The sequence below is a fragment of the Lathamus discolor genome, chromosome 1 (genome assembly GCF_037157495.1).
Source record: "Lathamus discolor isolate bLatDis1 chromosome 1, bLatDis1.hap1, whole genome shotgun sequence".
Classification (NCBI taxonomy): domain Eukaryota; kingdom Metazoa; phylum Chordata; class Aves; order Psittaciformes; family Psittacidae; genus Lathamus; species Lathamus discolor.
Genome location: NC_088884.1, coordinates 30588956 through 30614253, shown reverse-complemented (window position 1 = coordinate 30614253; position 25298 = coordinate 30588956). Strand labels below are relative to the sequence as shown.

Below are 25298 nucleotides of genomic sequence, written 5' to 3'. Positions count from 1 at the left end.
CTCACCAGGTATTACACAGTATCTTGCTTATTTTCACCAGACTCAAAGGATCAAATCCTTTACAACCTCAGTGAAATTAATGATTGTACCACAGAAATGATAGGAATAACTTGTCTTTTTTCATATAGTCAGTATTTATTTCATGTCGGGTATCCTTGCAGTTTGTGTGGGACGCTAGGTTGTAATTCTGATAGTTCGGTTTCCAGTATGGGTAGTTCACAATGCTCATGCAATGCATGCAAACTCTCAGCATCCCTAAAAGTTTATTATCACAATATTTGGATAGTTTAAGATAGCCTCTGTATGTAACATGCATTATGGCAAACACTAGGACACAAAAGAATTGTGAAGTCACTTATGTGCTCATCAAAAGGGATACAAGAAAGAGCACTTAAGTATATTTCTACTCTTAAAACTCTTTTCTACTAGAGCATGTTCAAAGATCATGGATCTTCTTGTGTCTTATAGTGGTGTGCGAATGGGAGGAGAATCAAACCCTCAATGTAATCTGTGCTGAAAGATGACAGTTGTGAGTCAGCATCAATGTAAATATCATACGTCAGGAAACAGTCCACTGATGTTAAATGATTTATACTGAGAGGAAAGTTCAGTTTTCTCATCTACCAGATGTCAGTGGTCTGTCTTCATGAACTAGACCACTTCGTATGGGGAATCTACTCCCAGAACTCTGCTGATCTTTCCCAAGAGCATATATCAGCTCCCTGCCCCAGTAATTAAGCATGTGGGTAAAATAAGAGAGGAGGCAGCTGGGAGAGATTAATTTCTTTAGACTACATATATTTTCAGCTGCAGCTTTATAATTTTGCATTTCAGGTAAACCACGCACAAGCTCAGGCTGGAAAACAATCTTTTATTAGACACACTGGGGTAGTTGGGAAGCTGAGCCAGTATTCAAGCACACAACTCCTCTTCAGGTCAGCCACCATGGAGGTTACCCACTTAATCCTGAAACTGAATTTTATTCCTTTTATTTCAGACCTGAAGACAGTCCTGTGTACTTGTAGATTTACCTGTTTTCCAACACTATCAACTAGTCTAATAAAAGCTATTGTACTTCATTTTATAAATGTTGTTCTTTTTATAAATGTAAACCATCACAGCTATTCCTACAGATAGAACACCATTAGGTTTGGTGGAAATAAGTATGAACACAAATGTGGAACAAAAGTAAATAGTTTTTGCACCATTTATAAAAACTGAAAGGCAATCAATGTTAAAAATAGAACAATCTTTTTGATTTTGTAAAGGCGGTAAAAGGCAAAAACACTGTAAAAGGCCCAAACCACAAAAAGTTTATTATAAGGAAAGGAGGCTTTACCTTCATTTCTGGCTCTTGGTCTGTTGCAGGAGTTACCAACAGCCTTGCTTCCAATTTGTACATAAAACTGAACTAGCCTGTTAAAAAACAAACCCAACAAAACAGGGTAGAAGTGAGGTGTAATTATCTTCTGATAGCACAACATCAGTCAGTATAACTCTGCTCCCTTAACTAATGTGGCATTTTCAGTTAGGTCATTATTCCAGGCTTACTGATCAAGTAATGTTCCCAGTGAAATCAAGCATGGTTATAGTAAACAGTGGAGGACTCAAGACAGAAGAAGGTGATGTGGTTTATTGATCCTGTGCTGGACTGAGTAGAAGAATTTAGCAGCTCCTTCTTTCACACAAAGATGCAAAATCTCCAAAGCAGGCAAATCTGCTCCTTACATCAGATCTTACCTTAAACTCTTGTAACTGGAAATCGGTTTAAGCTTTAAAATACAGTATTAGTTTCAATTAAATTATTGTATCTTCACTAAATCACCAGTTCCTTTTGGGTCCTTAAATTCTTGCTGTAAACAGTTTTCAATGAAAAGCATTCATTCATGGGACATTTTTGTGAAGCAGATGTGATTTTGAACCTATAAGTTTTGATTTAATTGAATATTCCTTTGTTCTCATGTCATAAGACAGGGAAAAACCCTGTTCCTGCACTGCCTTTTTTCAGCCTTCCTTGTCATCAGCGTTTTTACCATCCCCACGTTCTCTTATTCATTTCTACTGTAAACCATGGCAACCTTTTCATCTGTCTCTGCATGAAAGTTTTTCCATGTCCTTGATTTTTCACATAGCCATTTTCTGCAACTCTTCTAAAGCCACAACCCCCATTTGAAACAGTATCACTGTCTTTACTGTCAGAACTCTGGATTAACCTGGGACATCCCTATTTATCTATATTTGAATGAATAATTATCCCATCCTTGTGCTCCAAAATATTGCTTGGGTTCCCCCCCCCGCCCCAGTCTCCAGTGATTCCCTGGTATCCTTGCTGAACTGATAATTTTAATTGTGACTCTGTAGTGTTAGAGTAGTTTAAATTTCCTCTTAGATGCACACTATTGTGCTGTATAATAGCAATTAATTTCAATTAATGTCTTGCTGCTCACTCAACAAATTTCCTTGCATGCTTCCAACATTCGTCTGAGTCTTATCTGGTCATTACTAATGTAAAGAGCACTGGGATGACTAAGAATGGCATCCCCCTCACCTGTGCCTTCTTCACAGGTTGTCTGAATTGGCACTAGAACCAGCACCTGAACAGAGCAGGGAACTGGGACTCATCTCCACGATGAGCTTTCACACGCTGAAAGTTGGTGATGCCATTCTACCTCTTGCTTCCTAGACAGTTTTTGACTTAGGATGATACCTGTCTGTTGTGTTATAACTACTGAAGTACTCACTGAAGTGATGTTTTTGGGAAGCAGCTGTCTGTCCCTTGTGCTGAGGGTGTCCTCATGGAGCACATAGCGAGATGGGGTTATTGCCAAACAGGGGTTTTGGGGGAAAAAAAGAACACAAATCTAAAGGAAATTAGACTTCATTAATTCTACTGCTTGTAGATAACTTCTTTATTTTAAATACAAATTTTGTGTCTCTTTGTGAGAAACAAGGCTTAATTTGTCAATCAAATTATTCCCCACAAAGGTGACTCCTTTTGCTTTAGGGGATTTGGTCCTAATTTGTAGTGACATCAGTAAAATCATGAACAAGCCACAGGACCACAGCCAAAGCCAGTATGGTGCAGCTAGGACTCCAATTTCCCTCACCCGCTGCTACATACACAATGTCATGATCCTTTTCTGATTCTAAACCTAACCACACTCCAGTTCTGTATTAAAATCAGTATCTCCTGTCAGAGAGGTTTTGTATATCCACAGGGACTAGGACAAGCTAGAATATACTCATCAGTGTCATTCATTATATAACCCCATAGATAGCTCAAGAATAGACACAGTACTACACTATTTAGCCAGCCACATCCTATTGTTTGCTGCAGCTCTGTCGTCCGAGACAGTATTCAGGCAATAAACCACTAGACGGTGATCTCAGAGGTGAAAAGATTTACAGTCCTATGATGATATTTTCTTTTACGCTTGCCAAATGTAGAGATCAGTGAAAAGCAAAAACAAAAGACAAAACCCCCTCTTTCTGCAGAAGTGGGGATTGGCCCATTTGATATGTAAGCATTTGACCCAAAACAGCTCTCTGGGATGGTTGCACAGTCATTAGCAACTGAGTCTAATGCAGATGGGAGCCAAGTCAGCTAACAAGCCAGATGTCACTGTTTGGAAAAATAATACATTCCATGGTTTTTATCTAGCTGCCAGGTAGGCACTGTGTGCACACGCTCTCATTGAACAGATAGTGGAAGAGTGTCATCAGGGACAGGCTATCAAAATGGGAGGAAGTAGCTAGACAGTAACCAAAATGTATTCAGGTATTGTATTGCTAGTCAGGAGGATGAAAATACTGCTGGTGAAATTGTGCCTTTGATACACTGGGCCATACAAAGGGAAAAGGATGGAAAGACTCCAGGAGGTTTCTGAAGTGTAGGGCAAAAAATGGTCTGGGTGAAATGAATTTTGACACTTACAGCTCTCTTAGTGCTATGGAACAATTTCATTTTTCCACAGTCTGTGAAAAAAGTGTAGTCAATCATATAGAAGAATAAGGAGACAATAGAACAAAGCTAAGATTATGATAGAACTTTATGTATATACTAAATACCAATTGCTTGTTTATGATCATTGGTTTCAGGGAGCATGCCTTAGTTTAAAATGCTCTTAGCATGACACCTGAGTTTGATGATGCCCTGTTGGGCTGCTTCCCTGAGCAGCACCATGCGCCTCAGGCTGGCACAATTTCAACCCCATTGGAGCAGAGCAAGCCCCCATGTGCCTTTCTCCTCTGGGAAGAGAAAACTGATGGGGAAAAGCATCTTTGTACTTCTTACAAAAAAGAACAAAAATCTTTACATTCCTTACATAAAATTTACACTTTACACTTGAAAAGGTGTAACTGAAGCACAATGATGTGGAATATGCATAGATAGATCTGCAAGAATTCAGAGTGAAAATAAAACTTTAATGTCTTGCAGTATTTTTCAATTTTTTGATTTTCCATGCCTGATTTAATGTAATGGTCTGGGAAAACACTATTAACCTGAAAAATAAGAAGCTTAAAAATCTACTGTAGCAGTTAGAGCCTTCCTATTCACAACCCTCCTCTATCCACATACCTAGTGGGATGTCTTTCAAGGCATTTTTTCCTGCTGTTTATTCAAGTCACCAAAACCCCCAACCGAAAAACTCACACAAAAATAAAAGATAACTGTGTAGGGGCTAAGATGACCCCAATAAGATAACTGAATTCTATGCAAGGCATTACTGAATGCAGAAAGTAATACCAAATTGGGAAAACATGCTTCCCTCTTATCTCCCCTTTGAAGTGACATTAATTTTAGCTCCAATAACAGGAAAAAAAAAATATCTAGGCTGAGGAATTATTTTCTGGTTCAGGGTATGGGCCCTTCAGTCAACCCCTCACACTCTCACAGACCCTGACTTTGTTTCTAGCAGAAAGTCCCAAAGAGTTAATGTTACAGATGGTGTGAAACATTAAAGTGGGATGCGCTTGTTGTAAGCAAGGTGTCTGAAGCTGAATGTCTAAGTTTTGCATGGACAACCCAGATTGCCTATAAAACATTTAAAAAATACATGCTTCCAGAAAACAAAACACTGCCCTTTGCTAGACCCTATTTTAGGATGAGTTGCACTGCCCTTATGAAGCAGCTATTCTCTCCTCTGAACTTAAAAGCAGCCTGGGGTAATTGTAGTCTAAGGATTCCGTGTTCTGGTCAGACAGCATGAGGTGGATACTACCCCTGAGCACACATGTGGCTGAAGAAACCAAACCATTGATGTTAGTCTCATTTGTATTTGAAATGACCAGTGTGATTTTTCTGTCCAGCAAATAGCCCAGGGATGTGGCTTCAAGCTTTAGTTGCTCAAGGAAGTTAAACTGCTCACTGTGATGCTTGTAAGAGAAATTTAGTGATGATTTATTTTGACAAAATGATCAGCTGCGGCAGCAGAGCAGCTCACATGATGAGCACATGCTCAGAGGAGGGATCTTAATTGCTCTTACCAGGTATCCCTCTGGTCATGTACCTTCTTGAGGCAGTTTTGAGACACCAGATGGACCATATTCTTGTGCAAAACAGAAGTCGTGATAGATTAAAAAAGCCAAGAAAGAGTATTGCTCGGTACTTTAAAACTTCTTCTGGCTTTTAAAATGGTTCAAGCTCTACGAAAAGGGGAAGCTATAAATATGAAGATCTGCCGTTAAAAGTGGTTTCAAAGTAATCTTGAATCTAAAGAAAATCCTTTTCTTTCATAAAAAAGATTTCTCCAGGAAAGAAGGAATAACTCAGAAATACTGTTTGAATATAGACTTATTGATGATGAGGTCACTTTCAATATTATGCTTCACAGGATTAATAACATGAGATTTAAAAAGACAGTGGAACAGAAGAGACATACTCAGGCCTTCCAGTGCACACATGTACTTGTCCAAAGTGTATTTGTCAAACAATTAATTAAACTAATTATTAAGTAATTTACATAATTATATAAATAATTCATGTATTTGTCAGAGATCCAGGGGACAGAAGAAAGGCAGCTGGTGCTGTGCTGCTCAGTGCCGGCAGCAGCTAAGGATGTCCCCAAACCTGCAGCATCCATGCTGCCCTACAGCTGGAGGGCAGTAGCAGTAACTTGTGGCTGATCTTTGTTGAAATGATCCCACAAATTAAATAATGCAGCAAATCATGGCATTACTTTCTCTTCGAGCAGTATTTTTCAGGAGAAATACCTTTTATTAAGCTAACTGACGTAATTATAGGATGGGCAAGGTTTCAGGTGCGTGATTCCTCATGAGACCGGACAAAACAGCAGCGAACTCCAGGCTAAACAGTGGTTAGGATTAACAGCCCTTTGTTTATCCCAATTACATTACTCAGTTCAATAATTTGAGAGAAAGAAAATAATTGCTACCAGCGGAGCAGGATTCAGCAGTAGCAGGGAGAGAGGTGAGGGCTTGTTAGCCTCTTGGCTACACAGAAACAATTCATATTCCGGTTATTTACACTTCTGACAAGTGGACTAATTCACAACATCTGGCAAGTAAATGACAGCTCATTGCTCTGCCATCGCCGTGCCTTCAATTCAGTGCAGTCACGGGAAAGGGAGTTTTTCTGACTGGCTATGTACAGAGACTTAGGTTTTGTGCAGTCTCAAGACCACATCTTCTGTGCATCCATTTAGGATAGAATGCAAACCATATTCTCAGAAGGGTAAAGAGTTCACAGCTTTTTAATGCTGCTATTCTACTGTTTCTAACTTAAGTATTCTCTCTCAAGAAAAGGAAATAGTACACCAGAATGAGCAAAAGAAGTAATTTCTCTGCCTTTAAGATTTCTTGTACAGGTTGTGATTACCCATTTCCCATTAATCATTTCCCACCTTTTCACATCTACACTTGTAAAGGCAGAGAGGAGACAACATGAATACACAGACAATTGTGAGAAGCAGCACTGAGGATTAACCTGGTATTTGTGGTGTCCAGGGGAACAGTCCTCGCCTCCCTTTTGCCAGGTCCATTGAAGTACAGAGATTTTCCATCGCTGAGCACACCACAGCCTGTCCCAACCTGACCTCCTGTTATCTTGTACCAGAGAGGGCTTAGCTTCCTCTCGAACCTGTCGAACATCTCACTGTGATTAGGCACATTAGACACACAGGTTCCATGCGATGCTTCAAGGAAAAAAAAGATAATATGGGAGATGCTTTGGTGAAACTGTGCTGAACAGAGTAAGGGTCAGATACAGAACATTGCAGACGGTTCCGTTGCATTCACACATGAGAAAGTACTGTGCTTTTCTAAGAAAATGCCCTGATAACAGGGTTGTACCTTTTTGAATCCTGCTTTACAGATTTCTTTAGGCAGAATAAGCCCTCTTCCTCTAAACTCTAAGATGGCTTATTTCAGCAGGTGAAAGCACTTTATGTTGAGAAGGCATTTTGTGTAAACAAAAATATTATCTGTTTATTTCATTTTAAACAAATTCAACAAAAGATGTTAGCTCAGCGCTGTGTTTGTATAGAGGGCTGGAAAGAGTGCAGTATGCAACCGGTTATGTCAATCACTGGGTTTTTTTTCATTGGGTTTGGGGTTTTTTTAGTATTACTGCATAAAAGCTCCTGAAACCACAAGTGAGCAGAATTCTCCACAGAAGGGCCCATCAGAACATATGTTCCCTCCTGGTCCCATGCCATCTGATGGCCAGGGGACTCAAAAACAGCAGCAATTCTTTTGAAGATGATCCAAAGGCTTTTAAGCAGACTTTTTAGTTTATAATGTTTCATTTTTTCTCTTTTATTGCTAGTCCCTTCCCATTCATGCAGACGGCGATGTTCAAAGATTATGGTTACCAGAAACATCACCGTTGTCTGCTGCATTCAACTGCTCTGTTTTGCCTGTGCTGACTTCCATTTAACAAAATGACAAGATTCTTGCTGGCAGCCCATGAAATTGATGTCACCAGATATTTTCCCGGAATACTGGAGAGGAAAACCAAGATGCTAAATTTACAGCTTTAACTCAGCCAGTGCTTCTAATCCCACCTCAAAGGGTTGTCTTACCTGTGTAGCCGAGGTCACAGAAGCAGACCCCTGAGACACAGTCCCCGTGACCATTGCAGTAGCCGGGGCAAGGCTCAGAAATGTAAACGCCATCTAAGCCAAAAGGAGGCACGCTCTTGTGGGAGCTGCTCTCCTGGATCCAGCGGAATCGAGTCTTACTGTAGAGACACAACAGTGAAGGGCACAGTATCACTATTCCCAGCTTCAATATCTCCTGATCCTTGTTTAAAAGAAGCTTTTCCTAAATTAACCATTTCCAAATAAGATGCAAATGGATGCCTGGAAAACATTTCTGACACCCTGCATTTTGTGCAAATTCACTTAAGGATAATTTTCCCAGAGTTTTTGGATGCATTTTTTACTTCCTCTATTTCTCTGGCCTGTATCCATGAGTGTGATTCAAAGAACAGATCCGTGGTTTTATCAACAGGAGTGAATGATTAGATATGACTCTGAAGATGCCTTTCACAGGTTAGTTCAACCTGAACTGCTAATTATGCATTGAAATCCCAGAACTCCATTTCTTACAGTACTTATGAAAGGAACTCAGTAATGGCAGTGATAGAGTTTATTATGGGATTGCACAAGTTAGAGTAAAAAACAGTCAAGTAATTTAGATACAGGAAAAATCAATCACTTGCTAAAAATAATGGCAAATAATGTGTCCTGTGGACAGAAATACTAAGTTTTTATTCTTGGATGACAACATGAAATTCCTGGAAAACAATGCTCTAGTTCTTGTATAACTGAAACTGCTCTAGAGACTTCAGTGAGCCTACACTAATCGATTGCTTTTTTACTAGTGTGCACTGGGATATGGTAGGTTGGTGATCAATCGTGTTAGTGCTCCGTACCAACTGATGAAATGGAGTGCTCTCCAGACAACCTGTGAACCATGATTTCCAAAGTGACTTGAATATATTCAGTTTTCAGTACTCCAAGACCCTCATCATACTCACAACACTTCCATTTTTAATGTATTAGCACGAGCTTCTTATTCCTGATCACATTACTGAACATAATGCCAAACAGATTGCTGCTATTGATTCTGCTCTGCTTGTTTTGGGTAAATCAAATCAGCTGGTGTCAGATCTGTGCGATTTGGCACCTGCTTTTATTGGCTAATTACTGAAGAAAGACAAACTTGTTATGGTACATGCTGCTATTTCAAGTCCTTGCGGCAAAGGCACCAGTTCCCCTGCTATACAATATGCTACACACTCAAAATCTGTGCTGGGGCTTGAGAAGGAGGAGTCCGCGGCAGGAGGATGAGGCTGAAACCCAGGGGCAGCACTAGAGCAGCTGCCTGCGGGAAGAGTGACAGGAGGCAGCGGGGCATGGCTGGGGTCCTGGGGGAATGAATGCCTGCCGGCTGCACTGGCAGTGCTTCATGCAGGCAGAAAATCAGAGCAGGGAGTTTTATTGACAGGGTAAGACAGCGAGCGAGGGGGCAAGAAACTTCAACCAAATCCAAGTAAGACTGATTAAAGCTTCCTGATTTCAAGGCTTATTTCTGTCTTCCACTGTCTGATGTCTTTTCATCTGTATTAACCTGATGATGAGGTCAAGCACACCTATCATTCCTCCCTCCTTTGACTTCGTCTGTCCTGGCTGTCTTCAGTGACACATTACATTATGCAGCAGCTCAAATACCTTCCTAGAGTTTCTTTGCCCAGTGGTAACTGTAAAATTAATCCCGTTCAAATTGATTATTTGATTCGAATGACTTATTGCACTCTCTTGCTGGTGCCTCTGACCTAATTGATACGCATGAAGACTGCCAGCATCATGATGAAGAGACTGATGTCAAATTAAAATGTTCTGGGTTCCTTGTTGCTTTGCAATTTCGATTTTATAGACCATTCTGACACGTTTAAAATGGAGAGGTTCTCCCTGGTTTGGACAGCACAATATATTTTTTCTAGATCTGCCTATTTTTAACACCACTTTTCTCCACATATTGCAAGTTGCAACTTTTTCCTAATGCTGCATCAAATGAGAGGCAGCTAATCCACGCGTAAAACTGGCATCTCTGGTTTACAGTACCTGGCTGCAAGCGACCTGGGAATAACAATAGTAATTCTTGTCCAGTCCTCAAAATCTCCCGTGTGATACACAGTCGGCTCGCTCAGCTCCCGGGAGCTTCCCTCGCATCCTTTCATGCCTGGCGATGCAGGGTAGCAGCCTTCCTTCACAAGGGACCAGAAGAGCCCAGCGTCATGCGAGTACTGAAGCAGAACAGGAGCAGAGCTGCTGTACTGGTTGGTGCAACCAATGTTGAGCTGCAAAGAAGCAGAGTATCCAATATGAGCTGAAGAAACCTGAGCTGTTACTAGTATTTACTGCCTGCAAAACAATGAGAAACAATTTGGGTATTGGTTTTGGAGGCTTAGTGCTCTGAACACTTGCTTTGAACCCTGCTGGCAAACAGTGACTGATGGTTGGAGTCTGTTTCCTACATGTGCATGACATTTCTCGGTAAAAATTCCTACTGTCCCTTCATTAAGATTGCTGGGTTCAGCACACCGAAATGTGCACAGAACTTTTCAAAGGTCCTGGTGCATAACAGGCTAAACCTACCAAACAGCACAGGCACCTGTGTGCCCAGGAGAAGTGGGAAATGCTGTATCCTCTGAGACCCATCGCATCTACAGGCTACCAATGTGCCCAGGGGATCAGCCTGCCTCCCAGGTGTCCCCTGCCCTGGGCTGTGAGCCCTGACCACAGCCTTGTCATTGGCCTTACAGGAATGACGTCTGGGAGCTGGTGCCTCAGTCTGGCCCCCGAGAATAGAGCAAAAACGGGATGAAGTTGAAAAATGCATACTAGAATGTGAAATGAGAATGTAACCAAGACAAAAATCAACTGCTGATTTCAACTTTTCAGTTTCATTTTTCAAGCTATCAGAAAAATATTAGTTTTCATCATTTCATTGCAGAAATCCTACTTGAGCTGTAGAATGCAGCAATGTAGAATGTAAACCAAAATTGTTCATGTAAAATGAAATAATTTTGACAAATTACCATCTTTCAGTTTATCAATGCAAAATTATTCCAGGCAGCTATTTAAAATGGAAATTTCACAAACTCAGGAAAGCATTTAACCATATGTTTAAAATTAAAGCATGCAAATAGGACTGACACATTTGTGCGCAGGCCAGTTTAAAAGCTTTCCAAAAAAGACACGAGTATAAATTCAGGTCTTAAATAACAGACTTTATAAAGAACTCACTGTTCTGTGATCCATGTTGTTTATGTTTTGTACATTCATGTTACATTGCCAAGTGTTTCAGAGATGGAAGGCGTATAAAATATTTTTAAGTACTGCTTTTTTAGCCTAAATGATTTTTGAAACGTTGTTGATCATCAGACCTACAGAATAGAGGCTGAGTCACTGAAGTCAAGTGGTGAAGAGGCAAACAGCATCTTTTCCAGGCTAAATGGTATTTATATATTGAAATATTTTTGAGTTTCAGACACTTTAAAGTATAAAAGTACAAGCAATACTCAGAAATTGCTACTGCAATCCCTGTTTGTATAGCATCTCATTAGCGTAACTTTTAGATGAAATGAGATTATTTTACAAATCCCATTATTTCTAACAAACTTTCCTATTTATAGAACTGTGGGAATTGTATTTGAAAAGCTGCCTGTAAACATCTGATCTCTTTAATAATTCCACTTGTAAATTATTCAGTGTCTGTATCCACCAATTATGTAAGGACCATGTATTTGTGGTGAGCTCATTAAAACTGCATTGCAACCAACCTCCAGAATTCACCAATGGGATTTCATTATAAACTCAATAAAATTTTGATTAGGGTTCAGGAACAAGAGCTTGTCAAAGCAAATACACTTTCTTTGGAGCCCATATTCTGATGTACTGAAATTTTTGTATGCCCTTTAAAGAAGAATGCTAATTGGAGCCTATATTCATTGACACAATAAAAGTAAATTATATGAAAAAGCCACAGTGGAGCACAGAGCAGTGTGTAAGTCCTTAAATAGTTTAAAGTACAAAAAATGCACGCAAATCACATTGGAGCTTTTGTAGTCACGGAGCCCCAGATGGGATAAATCCTTTCTCCCTTGACAGTACAGTAACATTTCCTAGTACTGACTTGAATATAATAACAGTCACTTCAGCCCGCTTCTGAAATGTGCTGAAGAGCAACAAGCTTTACAACTTCTCCAGAGGGCTAAAAAATGGCTCTCCTGCTCTAAGGTGTTGACTGTCTTTTTAGAAAGCATCATATTTTATGCTTTATGAATTCATAGTTGTCCTCTTCACATTTTTTTACACAGCGGTGTAATTTATCACCTAGGTTTGAACTGTGGCCCCAGTGACATCTTGCAAGTATTGGCTAAGAGAAGTTTTACAGATATTATGCAGCGATTTATATTTAAGGAATACCTTGAACTGCAGGACATATCCAGGCTTCAGAGTTAAATCTCGAGTCACTGCAAACCGATCTCCATCTGATTTACCAAAGAGCATGGCGGAGGGGGTGGCAGAGCAGAAACTTTCATTTTTGGCCATCCCTTCATTGGCCAGCATTAGCCATACGCTCAGCTGGTTCATAGGGTAATCAAATGCTGGCTTTTCATAAAAGTTCTGTTAGAAATGAAGAGGAAAGCAACAAATGTGATCACCTTGCAGAGTGACTACAGAAAATTTCCCAAAATAATCAACTTTCAAATGTTGCAATATGTATTTTCTGTCATTTTCTAAGAATTGTACTTCCCAAAATTTGTCTTGTCTTTTTGAGGAGATCCATAATTATAATCCTCTGTCACAAACATTAGGAGCCTGACGGTTTTGTGATAAAACCCAAGTTATTCCCACACAGAGCGACACAGCTGCAAACATGACAGCTGTTTCTTTAAATACACCCAACATTTTCAAAGAAAACTGCATTCTTATACGTCTAATATATTGTACATCTACTGTATTAAATGTCCATTAACAGAGAGGATGGTTACTGCTTCATGTGGATGCTCACAACCTGCTTTTGCTTATTACCTGTGGTAAAGTGGGATTAACAACAGGAATGATATGCTTCTGCTTCTCTGACAAAATGATGATGTCATCGATGGCCCACTGGTCATACCCTTCCCCTGAAAACACGGGCTGCCACCAGCGAAACCTGGTGCAGGGCGTCTTGGCCGCAGCTGGCAGCTCCAGATAGACAAACCTGGAGAAGAGAAATTCAGCAGAACTTTAGGGAACGCGGTTTGTAGATAAATGGGAGAAAAACCACTGAAAAGGGGAAAGAAACAGGAAAGCCAGGGTCTGCCTCACATGCAGAAGTCCTCAGAAATCTTCTACATATCTGGATACTTATTTATACACAGCATATCAAGAAGCCTTCTTTTTTTCTTCTTGTCTATGAAGAATGTAAACTCTTTAAGACAATGGCTATTTTTTACTCTCGATTGCTATATTGCCTAGCACAATAAGGAACTGATTTGAACTCTTCAGCTTTGAATTAAACTGTTCAGCTGATCTATGTTCAGCAAATCTTAACATTCTTCTGCTGCCAGCAAGTAATAGTGAAATATACTGGCAAAATTCATTTCTCATTCTCTTCTGCTGGTTGGCCCTATTTGTAGACAAAAGCATCCTTCTATTACAATGCAATAGATTATGTAGCAGTTGCCTGCTGTGGATAAAAATATTTCAGCCTTCCTATATGGGTCTTCATAAAAGAACTTCAGGTCTTCTCAGATAGTTTGCTTTATGTTCAACTTAGGTAACACCTTACAAAAGTGATGTTAAATGAAAGTGGAAGTTTCAAACCTAATCATACTTATGTTAAAAATAAAAAAATTAGTTACTTGTTAAGTCCTATTTCAGTCTCATCTAAGCCATTTATTCATATATTCCTTTCAGTACTCTTTCTTTATACCATGTTTTTAATTGTCATTTTCTACCATGGACCCTGTTTCACTTGCTGGTTAGGCAGAGAGAAGTGGAGGAATTGTTCAGGGCTACAAAGAACCTTCTTTCCCAGAGGATTCCAAGTTTATGTGTTGGAAAACAAGATCCGGACCACAGCTGAAACAGCAGAAAAATGAATATGCATAGCTATATTCTGTAAGGACCACCACTCTTGGTTACTCAGAGGGGCAGATGTTTTGTCTAAAAATAACATATTGGATAGTCCAGAGATTAAGGTTTCAGTATGTAGTTTCTTTGTTGCATGTGTCCTGTATGTCTGACAAAGTAGAGACTAAACAACCTGCCCAGTAGATGAAGGGAAGGCAGTGGATGAAGTTATTCTGGGTGTTAGTAAAGCTTTTGATACTGTACCTCACAGCATCCTTATGGACAGGTTGTCCAGCTGTGGGATAAGAGAGTTCATGGTGAGCTGGATAAAGAACTGGCTCAAAAGCAGAGCTCAAAGGGTTGTAGTGAATGGGGCTGCATTGGGCTGTCAATTGGTCCCAGGTGGTGCTTCTCAGAGTTCAAGTTTAGGGCCAATCCTGTTAAGTATATTTAGCAACTATCTGGATGCAGAAGTTGAATGCATCATTAGCAAGTTTGCTGATGATATCAAATGCGGAGGTGCTGTTGACTCTCTTGAGGGACAAGAGGCCTTGCAAACAGATCTAGGCAGATTGGAGCATTGGGCTGTGATTAATGGGATGAAATTTAAGAAGTCAAAATGTTGGATTCTGCACCTAGCATGGAGTAATTCCAGGCACAAGTATAAACTGGAAGAGGAGTGACTGCAGGGCAGCCCTGCAGAAATGGATCTGGGAGAGATGGTTGACAGCAGGCTTTACAGAAATCAGCAGTGCCCTGGCAGCCAAGAGGACAAAAAGCATCCTGGGGTGCATGGAACACAGCAGAAACAGCTGGTAAAAAGAGGTGATTGTCCCACTGTATTCAGCATTGGTACGGCCTCACTTTGGGTACGGTGGGTAGTTCCAGGCCCCAGAATTTAAGGAGGATGTGAAGATACTTTTTTACTTCCAAAGGAGGGCAACAAAGCTGGTGGAAGGGCTGGAAGGCATGTCCTATAAGGAGTGGCTGAGGACTTTGGGCTTGTTTAGTATGGAGAAAAGGAGGCTGAGGGGTGACCTCAGTGCTCTCCACAGCTTCATGAGGAGGGGAAGTGGAGAGGGAGGTGCTGATCTCTTCTCCCTGGGATCCAGTGAGAGAATGTATGGGAATGGTTCAAAGCTGCACCAGAGGAAATTTAGACTAGACATTGGGAAGCATTTCTTTACTGAGAGGGTGGTCAAACACTGAAACAGGCTTCCTTAGAGGGATGATCAATTCCCCAAGCCTGTCAGTGTTTAAGAGACATTTGGACAATGCCCTTAACAATATGCTTTAACTCTTGGTCATCCTGCTGGACTAGATAGGTCCCTTCCAACCATTCCAACTAATGATTCTACTATGCTCTGCTCTGTTCTGCTCAGTTTGGTTCTGTTCTGTTCGGTTTGGTTCTGGTCTGGTCTGGTCTACTCTAATCTAGTCTGTTCTACAAAAGTTCACTGCTTTTATACTTCTACGTGCCAAGATCGCTTTAGAAAAGAACAGTTTGCTGAGTTATAGAAGTCCTCCTGAAAACATTGTTCATTGCAATGCAAAATGACAGGATCGGAAGATACAATTATTTACATATTGAAAAATATGAACTAGAGGTAACAGAAATCATGTTAATATATGCAGACAAATGCATTCTTACAGCAAATTTGAAATGCTGAACATGATTTCTTCTTCTCCTTAAATATTTCTTTAAAGGAGTTTTTGTTGTATGTGATATTAATTCATGTTCGTTAGATCTGAAACCAGAGTCAGAAATGGCAGAGTTCTACACCTCCTTTGGGCAAGTTCTGCACTTGCTTGCTAATAGTTTGCAGATATTAGCATTTTAGTCATGTTTCACACAGGAGATGGGTGACTGGAGATTTTATATTGTACTTCAGACTTTGTAAGGCCCACTTTCATTAGACTTTTCTAGTGACAGGAGTTTACTGTGGCAGCCTGAGTTTCCATATAACGATGGCTTTTAAGCATTATAACTTGAAATTATTATTCACATTTTCATAAACTGAGAAAAAGGGTGGGTTTTTTTTTCAGAGCTGATGCAGTATGGATTTAATTTGGACCAAAATTATACCTGGGTTTGCTGAAGTCAGAGAAATACATTTCTGCTAGTAGCTGCCAGTTTATTCCGCCGTTATTGCTGTACTGCAGCAGCACACCTTCTTCTCTGCTGTCTGGTTTATTGCATGAAGAACTGTCTCCTCCTATCTGGATGTAAAACTGGACAAAATCCACCCAGGTTGTGTCCAAATCTGAGCTTACCAACTGTCTTTTTCCAGCCTACAGTACAAAGAACAGAGGGGCAATAACAGTATTAAATAAGACAACTTCACTGAGGATAGACGTATTTAAAGTCCAACACAGATTAATATCACACAGAAAATTGCACAGCACAGAGGACATTGAATTTTGTATTAATATGACATCATTTTGTATTTCAGACAATGATTCTGCTTGGCCATCCTTTATGTCTTAGTCACCCTGGTGTGATCCCACAGGAATTCTTCTTACTAAATTTCAACACATGATGTGACTCCTCAACACAATTTCTACACAACTATTTCATCTATTCCGGAAGCTGAATGCTTGTGTTTTCAAAACTTGGTTAGTTTGAACCCAACAACTTAAACCTGTGAAGAATCCTTTGACCCTCAAGAAGCTCATTTAGGATACAGTCATAATGTTTTGGCCTTGAATTATACCCACTGTTTTTGTTTATGTGCTGGTTTATCCTCAGCTGAGCAAAGCTGTCCTGGGTGGTGCTGTGGGAATGAGATGGGTTCAGATCTGGACTCAGCCCCAAGCTTCCTGGTGCAGCTCCACATGGCTAATACTGGCCAAGATGGCAATGACAGTCTTTTGGTAGTTTGCTTTCACAGCTTCATTTGGAGACCCATGGGAGTTTGAAATCATCATCACCAAATCAAACTAGGAATGGATAATGAAGATGCAAACACCTTTGCTGCCGCATTGACAGGTGTGTCCTGGCTGGCTGAGGGTACTCAATGTACTGACCTGCAGTGGATAAAACTCTGGCTGTAAAACTATCCCAGGTGGGTTTTCCTATCTACAACCCACAGCAGCTCTGCCTGGCAAAGGGTTAATCACAGACAGACAAGCAACATAAAACCTCAGAGGAATTGCAGGGGCTAATTGAAAGAGGTCTGTACTGCAAACACACGTACAGTTGATTAAAATGAGTTGTAAAACAAAAGCAAGAGAGTCGGCAGAACAAAGCCAACATTAATTCTGGCAGCAGTAATTGATTATGGTGGTAAACATTAGACATTCAAATAAAAAGTGGTTATTTGAGCAAATGAAAAGAAAAATGGAACCTGTGAATATGAGCTCCCAAGCCAATCCAGAACTATTGGGCAACTATAAAAATATTCTTTTATTATCTACCAGCACAGCCACTGAGCACTTTGAAAAAGATCTGAACAGAAATTAAATAAACCATCTTCTGTTGATGGCACACAGACTGCTACTACTCAAGAAATGAATGATAACCTATCCCTTAGAGATCAATAGAAAGGGGCCAGGAATGTCTAAATGAGTTTTTCACTCCTCCTTAGCAGAAATCAGAAGAAAGATCATAGCAGGTTAATACTAATTTAGCGAACTACTTTGGAGAAACTTGGCATAAGGAACTGAGGCAGAAGGAAAAACATCTAACAGAGAAGACAATTACATAAGAAAATCCAATTATCACAATTAGCTAGTTGTACTGATTGGTCTATTATGAAATTTTCAGTGCAGAGCTGCATTTCCAGGGGAGCTGGATGTGAGACTACATAGGAGTGCCGAAAATTATTTCATGGGTTAGATTTTTGTAATGAGGTAAACAACACGCAATTACATGGCGTTGCATATTGGGTTATTCTTCTGGGACTGATCTGGCTCTCATGACAGCAGTGGCAGTTTGATCAAACCTTTAGAAGAGATGCACATAGCTGCATTTAAACACTTCCTTTCAATTAAGAACACAACCAAACCCAGTACTATATCTAAGGAGAAACAATAAAAAATAAATCTGTGATTACAACCCATAATCTTACTTCTGGTTAGAAAGATTTATTTTTATTTTTGTTATAATTGATATTAATTAGCAGAATTCCCCATATCTCTTTCCTACTCTTTTTGTCTGCAAAGCATCCAAGTAACACAAAAGAGTAACCTCCCACAGGCTAACCACTTCCCAAAAGTAATTTTTTCACTAGTTTTCACCCTGTGACCTCAAATTAAGCTGCTTGTCCCCTGGAAAGAGAAACAAGCATCTCCATCCTTCACCCAGAACAGTATAGAATAAACAAATGGGAGCTGCTGGATGCTGAGAAAGCACTGAGTCTTACAACAGAAAATGCACAATTAAGACAGTATGAATGTACACACTTCCCAGCACACTAGCGATTTACTTCCTTCCATTACAGCTGGTATTTCTTGAATACATAATGCACAAGTCCTTCCCTATCTCTTTTGGTTGATTTGTTCTTTACCTGCAGAGCACAGCTGCGCTGTTTAATGCACTTCTCGTACTACATGCAGCTTTCTGCCCACTTCTTTTTTTTTGCCATACAAGCACACTGTGCTCCATTCAAACCTGCAGTATGTGCCTTTCCCAATCTGCCATCCCTTGTTTAATACCTTGTTGAAGTAGAGCGAGGAGCCAGATGAGATGACCCCACAGCCTTCCTCAGGCTTGACAACCTCTCCCCCAATAATTTCCTGCCATTCTGTCTTCAGGCTTTCTGGGTTCTCAAAATCAGACATGATGGTCGAAGGAAGGGGATTTTCAGGCTGACATTCAGTACCCCGAAACCCCGAGTCACACCTGGAAGGAAGTGTAAATGCAAGAAGCTGTTAAAGACTTCATTTGACACTGACAATTACTTCAGAATCCTGGAAATGATCTAGGGTAGCTGGATAAAAAAACTATATCTTATTTCTAAAATACCCTGTGGTATACAGAAGGTTTGACATTGGCAGGCAGCAGTCTGTGCCTTCGGTGTTGCACCCAGGCTGACAGTGGCTGCCAAGCAGTGCTGAACTGGTCCCTGGAGTCCTTCTGATCCAGCAAAACAGCTCCAGCACTGAGCTGGTCCCTGGTTGTGCAAAGTGCCTGAGGGGCCACCAGGACACCTGTAGCAGTGAAGCCGTATGCCACTGAAAGCTCTTCCAGTGCCTGGATCTGGCAAGGCTATGGGTTCTTGAACAGAGAGGTGTGTGGAGTAACCAGCTGTTAATGTTGCATGAATGGTCTAACTCCCTATAGTACTTTTATTTGTTAATGTTGAAACTAAAAGTAAGAACAACAGGCCTCTCTCCCTTCTGTGCCCCGCCAAAACTAGCCAAACCCAAAGGATGCAAAACAGTAGGATACCTGAAACACCAGAAGACCATTGTTAAGAGGAACTGGCAAAGGTTTTATACCTGCAAACACCGTGGTCACACCAGCCGTGTCCGCTGCACATGTTGGGACACTGCTGTCCAATGTAGATGTTGTCTAAGGCCCATTCATCTTGGGCTGTGTAGTAGCACTGACTCCAGCGGAAACGTGTGGCACTGGACCTTAAAACCAATAACAATGCTTTAATTTGTGATTCTGTACAGAGCTGCAGGAAAAAAAAGATAAAATACAGCTATAAAAAATAAAGTTGATATCACAATCACAGCCCAGCCTGCAAAGACTGGCACAACCAAAGAAGATTTTAGTAAATGAACTAGATGATACCACTGGCTGCACAGAGCGATATAATGGACTTTCCAGTCATTAATGGCATTTCAGGGGAAGGCTGCAGAAGTGTTATAGGGACTTTGTGCATTATTTTATGATAAACCTGTCAATGAATGTTATTGGATTTTTACTGAGTGCCATCTGTGAGGGTCATCGGTTGCAAAACTAGAAAGATGGGTCTAGGACATGACTGTGATTTTTATATCTTTGGTCACAGTTAACAGGCTGTAAGTTATGTATAAATGTTTCTTCTGACACTATGAAAGTTCTTGATTGTGTTTCTCCCCTTTGTATATTGCTATTTCCATTCAACAATAGTTGACTGGTTTTGATTGGTAATAGGAATTTCTTTTTGTCGGAATGATTCCAAACTAGATTTTGCTCATGTACCACTGGTGGCATTGTGATCACAAGTTTTTGACAAAGATCCTGTTTCATAGCACCTATTTTTATTCCACACTGCAAAGAGCTTAAAGAGCTTGCTCGTAGCCAACTACTCAAACAGAATCTATAACACCCCAGGTTTGTTGTGGGGAATCAGCGGATTAAATTACTTGCCTATATATAGCTAAGGTCTGGGTATGTGTAATATTCTTCAAATGGAAAACCTCGCTGTGGTTTCTCCTTTCTGGTTAAATAGCTCTTCAACAGCTTTGGCTTTCTTTATACTAGTAGAGTAAGGTAACATTGTTGACCCTGCATGCTGTAAAATAATTTGCAGTATCAAGTAGATATTGCAAATATCTTGATGTTGGCCCTCTTGATGCTGCTTCATGTTGGTCCCCGAGGAGGCTGTCCAATGTGACAATGACATTTTCCACACCAAGTGGCTGGTGCTACCCAAACCCAGCCTGACATCCACCACCCTCAAAAACCAAGGCTGGAGAAGAAACTGCATCATGAGAAGAGTAATTTTTGTTGCCATGGAGCCTTTCCAAGCTGCCCTGCCAACCTCTGCACATCCAGCAGGTTACAGGTGTTGATAGTGGCAACTCCCACTTGGTGGGCACAGGGACCCTCCAGTCCATGGTCATGCCAGAATGAGATTAAGAAAAATATATAGCATATGAAGTGAAACAAAGGTGTGAAATCATCCACTGTGACAAAGCAAAAGGGGCCGTCCCGGCTGCATGATGGGTCTGGGAAATAAAGGTGTGGTGGGGGCAATGTGGGCGCTGAAGCTGGGTCACAGAGCTGTGGAGAGGATGGACAGGGAAAAAAGAGCTGACTGTGGACCATAAAAAATCAGACTTTGAACAGTGACAGGACTGTGCCTGGTCAGGCAGCCTGAGAATGAGAAGCAGCAAGTTCCTACAAGAAGTAGGAGCTTCTTTCCTAGCTTGTTTCTCAGCCATATGGCTACATTATGATGGCACAGATATAATGCTGGTACCCTAATTTTAAAGAAAAAGCTTTTTGCCCCACCCCTAAAAGTTTATGTAGAATAAGGCCTATTAAAATGAATATTGTAAAGGTGGCTGAGTCACCTTGCTCACACAAAAGGAAGTGAAAAATTGAATAGAGGCCTGAGCAGCTAGAATGGACAGTACGGCAGAGCACTTAGCCAAGCAGTCACATACTAGAAGTATGCAAAGATCAGTTTAGCACATGCTTGGAGAAATTTTTAAAATACCACTTTTGAATTCCCTTAAAAACCACATTAAGCTGCCCAAGGGCTTTATTTTTAATTGAAATCACCCTTTTCCTCTGTTTTAAGTATCTGCTTGATATTGCGAATAATGTAAGCATTCTTACAGCATGCAGAGCTAATATGCAGTGCTAGATCCGCTGCTAAGTACTCCCTCAGGATATAATGTATTGATGGGTTACATTACAAGAGCTATGAATTATCCATTAAAAGTGCACAGTGCCAGTAATCTGCACACGAAGGACTTCTTAAGCTTTCATAGGAACAATGGACAGTCAATATTCACCACCATTATTTACTGTTTATTTTTTGGAGTGCTCTGAAGCCAGCACATCACCTCAGTGGTGGTATTTATGCTTGCTGAAGAACATCAATGGCACCACAGAGAGCCCTGACAGAGACTGTGTGCTCTGAAAGAGCAGTAGTGACTGGTGTCAGCTCTCACATGTGCTGAGAAAAACAACAATACTAAAGCAAAGAAAGGTATTAGAGCAGGTGAACCTCCCCCTGCATGACCTCCCAACACAAGAAAACTGGGGGGAATTACAGTGATACAGGGGAAATTTCACCATCCTCTGGAAGACTCATGGTGTCCCAACAAGTGGTGGTGCCCCTGAACAGTTCCCAGTGCTGCTAGCTCCAGCATCAATAGCATTTCTCAGCCACTCGCTGGCTCCTGCTGGGTGTGAATGTCCTTGTAGGGTGTCTGTGTGGCTGAATTGCAGCTGGTTTTGGGGCACCAGGCTCACACCTACCCTACAAAACAGTAGGGAGAGCCTACCTATGGGTGTAATAAAGTACACCTCTGTGCCACACCTGAAACCCCACCAAGACAACCCCTGTGCAGCACCACTGTGGGGTTGTTCCCAGTTTAGCTCCTCTCATTAGTTAGAAGCTCCCCAGATGAATGCAGAGATGGCAGGAGATTTGTTTCCCTCATTTAAGGGGAGGGGAGGAAGGGAGGAGTTGCATTGCTGCCTGGAGATGAACATGTGGCTGAAACAGAGGTGTGTGTATCAGCTGGGCGGCTGGGGATGGTCTCCGGGGAGCCACATCCTAGAGGGCTGTGGCTGTTTCTAACTGCAGACAAAGAGAGCTCTTCCCCAGGGACAGCTTCTCTGCTGCGGGAAATCCCACGGCCTCCAAGCTACAGAGGGTCAAGGGGATGCCCTCGCCTTCCCACCCAGCTGGGTGGTGGTGGGGTCATCACATGGCTGTGGGCAACAAAAGGTCTCATGGATTCAGATTCCTCTCTGGGCAAGGGATGACACGTGTTAGGCTGAATTCACAATTGCTAAAGCAACGCTGCTGAAAAGCTGGTCCTGCTCACTGGTTTTGAAAGCTTTCCAAGGCCGCTCTGCACCTCAAGGTAACAACAGCTTAAGAGGATTATGCTGTTAAAAATGGTAATCGACAATCTCAAAAAGCCATGTTAATTAAGAAAAGAGAATAAGGAGCTGAGTGTCAGCTGCATTCTCAGTGATAAAATACTGGTTTTCTGGACAGTCACCATTTGGACACCGCACCATATTGAGGAGTCATGAAAGCATTTTATTACAAGCAAAATAAACCTCCCCACTTCCTCTCTCTCTTTTTTTTTAATGCTACTGGAAGGCAGTCTGGCTTTCTGATGACATTTTATCTAAGTCAGGTTGATGTCAAATAAAAGTCACTGCTGTTGTGTGACATTTTACAAAAGCACAAGGAAATCATATCCCAGAAGTGTTGCCCGAGAAATTATGTTCTTTCTGCTGCGAAATTTTTCAGATACGTGAGCTAAAATAAAATCATTGTCTTCTCTCTTGATATTAAGAAACCTCACAATGTGATGCAAATTTGTAGCTGATAAAATTGCATTTGCTACCTTCTGAGTTACCATAATTACATTTACCCAATTATCCTGAAACTCTCATTCAGTCATTAGGTGCTGATTTGTTTATGAAGTCAGCAACTGACAGCTGCTTGTATCTCATTAAGCCCTGTTCATATGTAAATGCCTCCCATAAAACTGAAATTAATTTTCATCAGTGTTAGAAATGTTCAGTTCAAGTACAATACAATTTCAGCGAGCAGGTGCATACATTCCAGTTCTTCAGCACAAGTCTCACTGTTGCAGCAGATTTTCTAGCATCCGAAATCTTGGATAACACAGGGACCTTGTAAACTCACACTTGCCAGATGCAGAACATCTACAGATGTGCAGAAATACCATCACACCCAGATTTACAAGAGAAATAGGTGCTGTTATGAATGATTTTCCGGTTGCATGAGCACAGCACTGCTGACTGATGCTGCGCACCCAAGGTGTAAACCCTCAACAAAGACCTGTGCATGCAGGGATGAAAACTCCAGCAATCACAGCAGGGCTGTGCAGGGCTGCGAGGGCATGTTGAGACTACCACGGGCCAGAGCAAGGCTAATGAGACCCCAAGCCCCTGACCTGAGTCCTTGTTTAGGTGGTTTGTTTCCCTGAGCAGTAAGCACAGGGCACGCTGTGGGGCTGAGCTAGAAGGAAAGTCCCCAGAGCCCCCTTCCCCTCACCCCTGTTTTGGGAATGCAGAAGACCTGGTTCTCCCCATTGCACTGTTCTTCCTGGTCGTTACTAAGTTTTTTCTCATGCATGGTTGCTGCAGAAGAGTGCAGGTGGGTAAGGGAGAGGAGAAGGAGGGTGCCTAGAAGAGAGCTGTACGAAGCATGTTCACTACCTGCTCCCTGGGATGATGCCCTCTGTGTGGCCGGGCTAGCAGAGATGATCTGCACATTAAATGTTCACCAGTAACCCCCAAGTTTGTTAAGGCAGGAACTTGACCTCTGTTAGTAAACTTGCCTTGACCTCTGTTAGTAAACATGTCTTAAAAATAGAAAAAAGTCCCCTCCCAACCTCAACCCGAAGTGTAACTGAGCTCTCAGTTCACTCCTTGCCAGTGGAAAGGAGGGAAAATAGAGGGAAAATGTCTGAGATGCATCTGGTGTGCTAGGCTGCTTCGGTGGGTAACGTGTGGACATCCTTCCTCTTTACCCACTTTATGCCACCACAACACAGTCATTCTGAAGATGTGTTTTCTGAAGGACAAAGTAATGTCCAGTGGTAATTTGTACCTTAATTACAAACAACTCTGCTAACAGACGGGAATCCCTTCAGATATAAGACTGTGAAATATTTATGATTTGTGTGCAGTACAAAACAGGAAGCCAGCTTAGTTTTCAGCATAGTTTCTCCCCGCACTCTCCTAAATTAAAATGGAATTATTTGCTTGTCACCTCACACACTGAGGAGAATTATTAGATCCTAAAGAAAAAAAGCCCACAATGCTTGTATTATCAACTCTACAGTATATAATAGTAACAACTTTGAGTACAGTATGTATCTTAGAAATAAAACTAACAATCTACTTTAGAGTATAACATGCAAAATTGTAGACACTTTTTAAACTCCTAAACGCCTAAGTGAGCCACAGATTTCACAGCTGGTGGCACATAATGGCATATAAAATTTAGTACATTATAATCTAATTATGAAACAGTTTTTCATAGACTTACTTGCTCCATTTGGTATTATCTGACCTGATACACTTTAAGGATTCAATATTTGCCCCTGATGTTTTGCCTGGCAATAGGAAATTCTGAATTGCAAATTGTAAGAATGGCAAGTGTTTTGAAAGAAGGTATTATCGTGGGTTGGTTGATAGAAATAAGTTGTGTCGAGGCAGCGGAGAGTGCAGAAAAATGACGAAGGACAGGGAAATACAATGATGACTTAATCTCTGCAAGCTCTCATACAATTGCTGTGATGGATTCAGGTCAAACATAAGCA

The 25298-nt window shown here is 41.1% G+C and overlaps 1 protein-coding gene across 2 annotated transcripts in view; it reads right to left on the bottom strand.

Annotated features, from left to right (window-relative positions):
- The window catches only part of RELN (reelin), a 289653-nt gene that overhangs the window by 56164 nt on the left and 208191 nt on the right, over positions 1 to 25298 (bottom strand). For both annotated transcript variants that reach the window (XM_065666462.1, XM_065666471.1), the window contains exons 23-31: positions 19533 to 19670; positions 18747 to 18933; positions 16177 to 16382; positions 13065 to 13236; positions 12456 to 12656; positions 10089 to 10324; positions 8043 to 8200; positions 6947 to 7154; positions 1340 to 1416 (exon numbers count right to left, since the gene is read on the bottom strand). In XM_065666462.1, the coding sequence (XP_065522534.1) occupies positions 1340 to 1416; positions 6947 to 7154; positions 8043 to 8200; positions 10089 to 10324; positions 12456 to 12656; positions 13065 to 13236; positions 16177 to 16382; positions 18747 to 18933; positions 19533 to 19670 (1583 nt within the window). The remainder of the gene's footprint in view (positions 1 to 1339; positions 1417 to 6946; positions 7155 to 8042; positions 8201 to 10088; positions 10325 to 12455; positions 12657 to 13064; positions 13237 to 16176; positions 16383 to 18746; positions 18934 to 19532; positions 19671 to 25298) is intronic.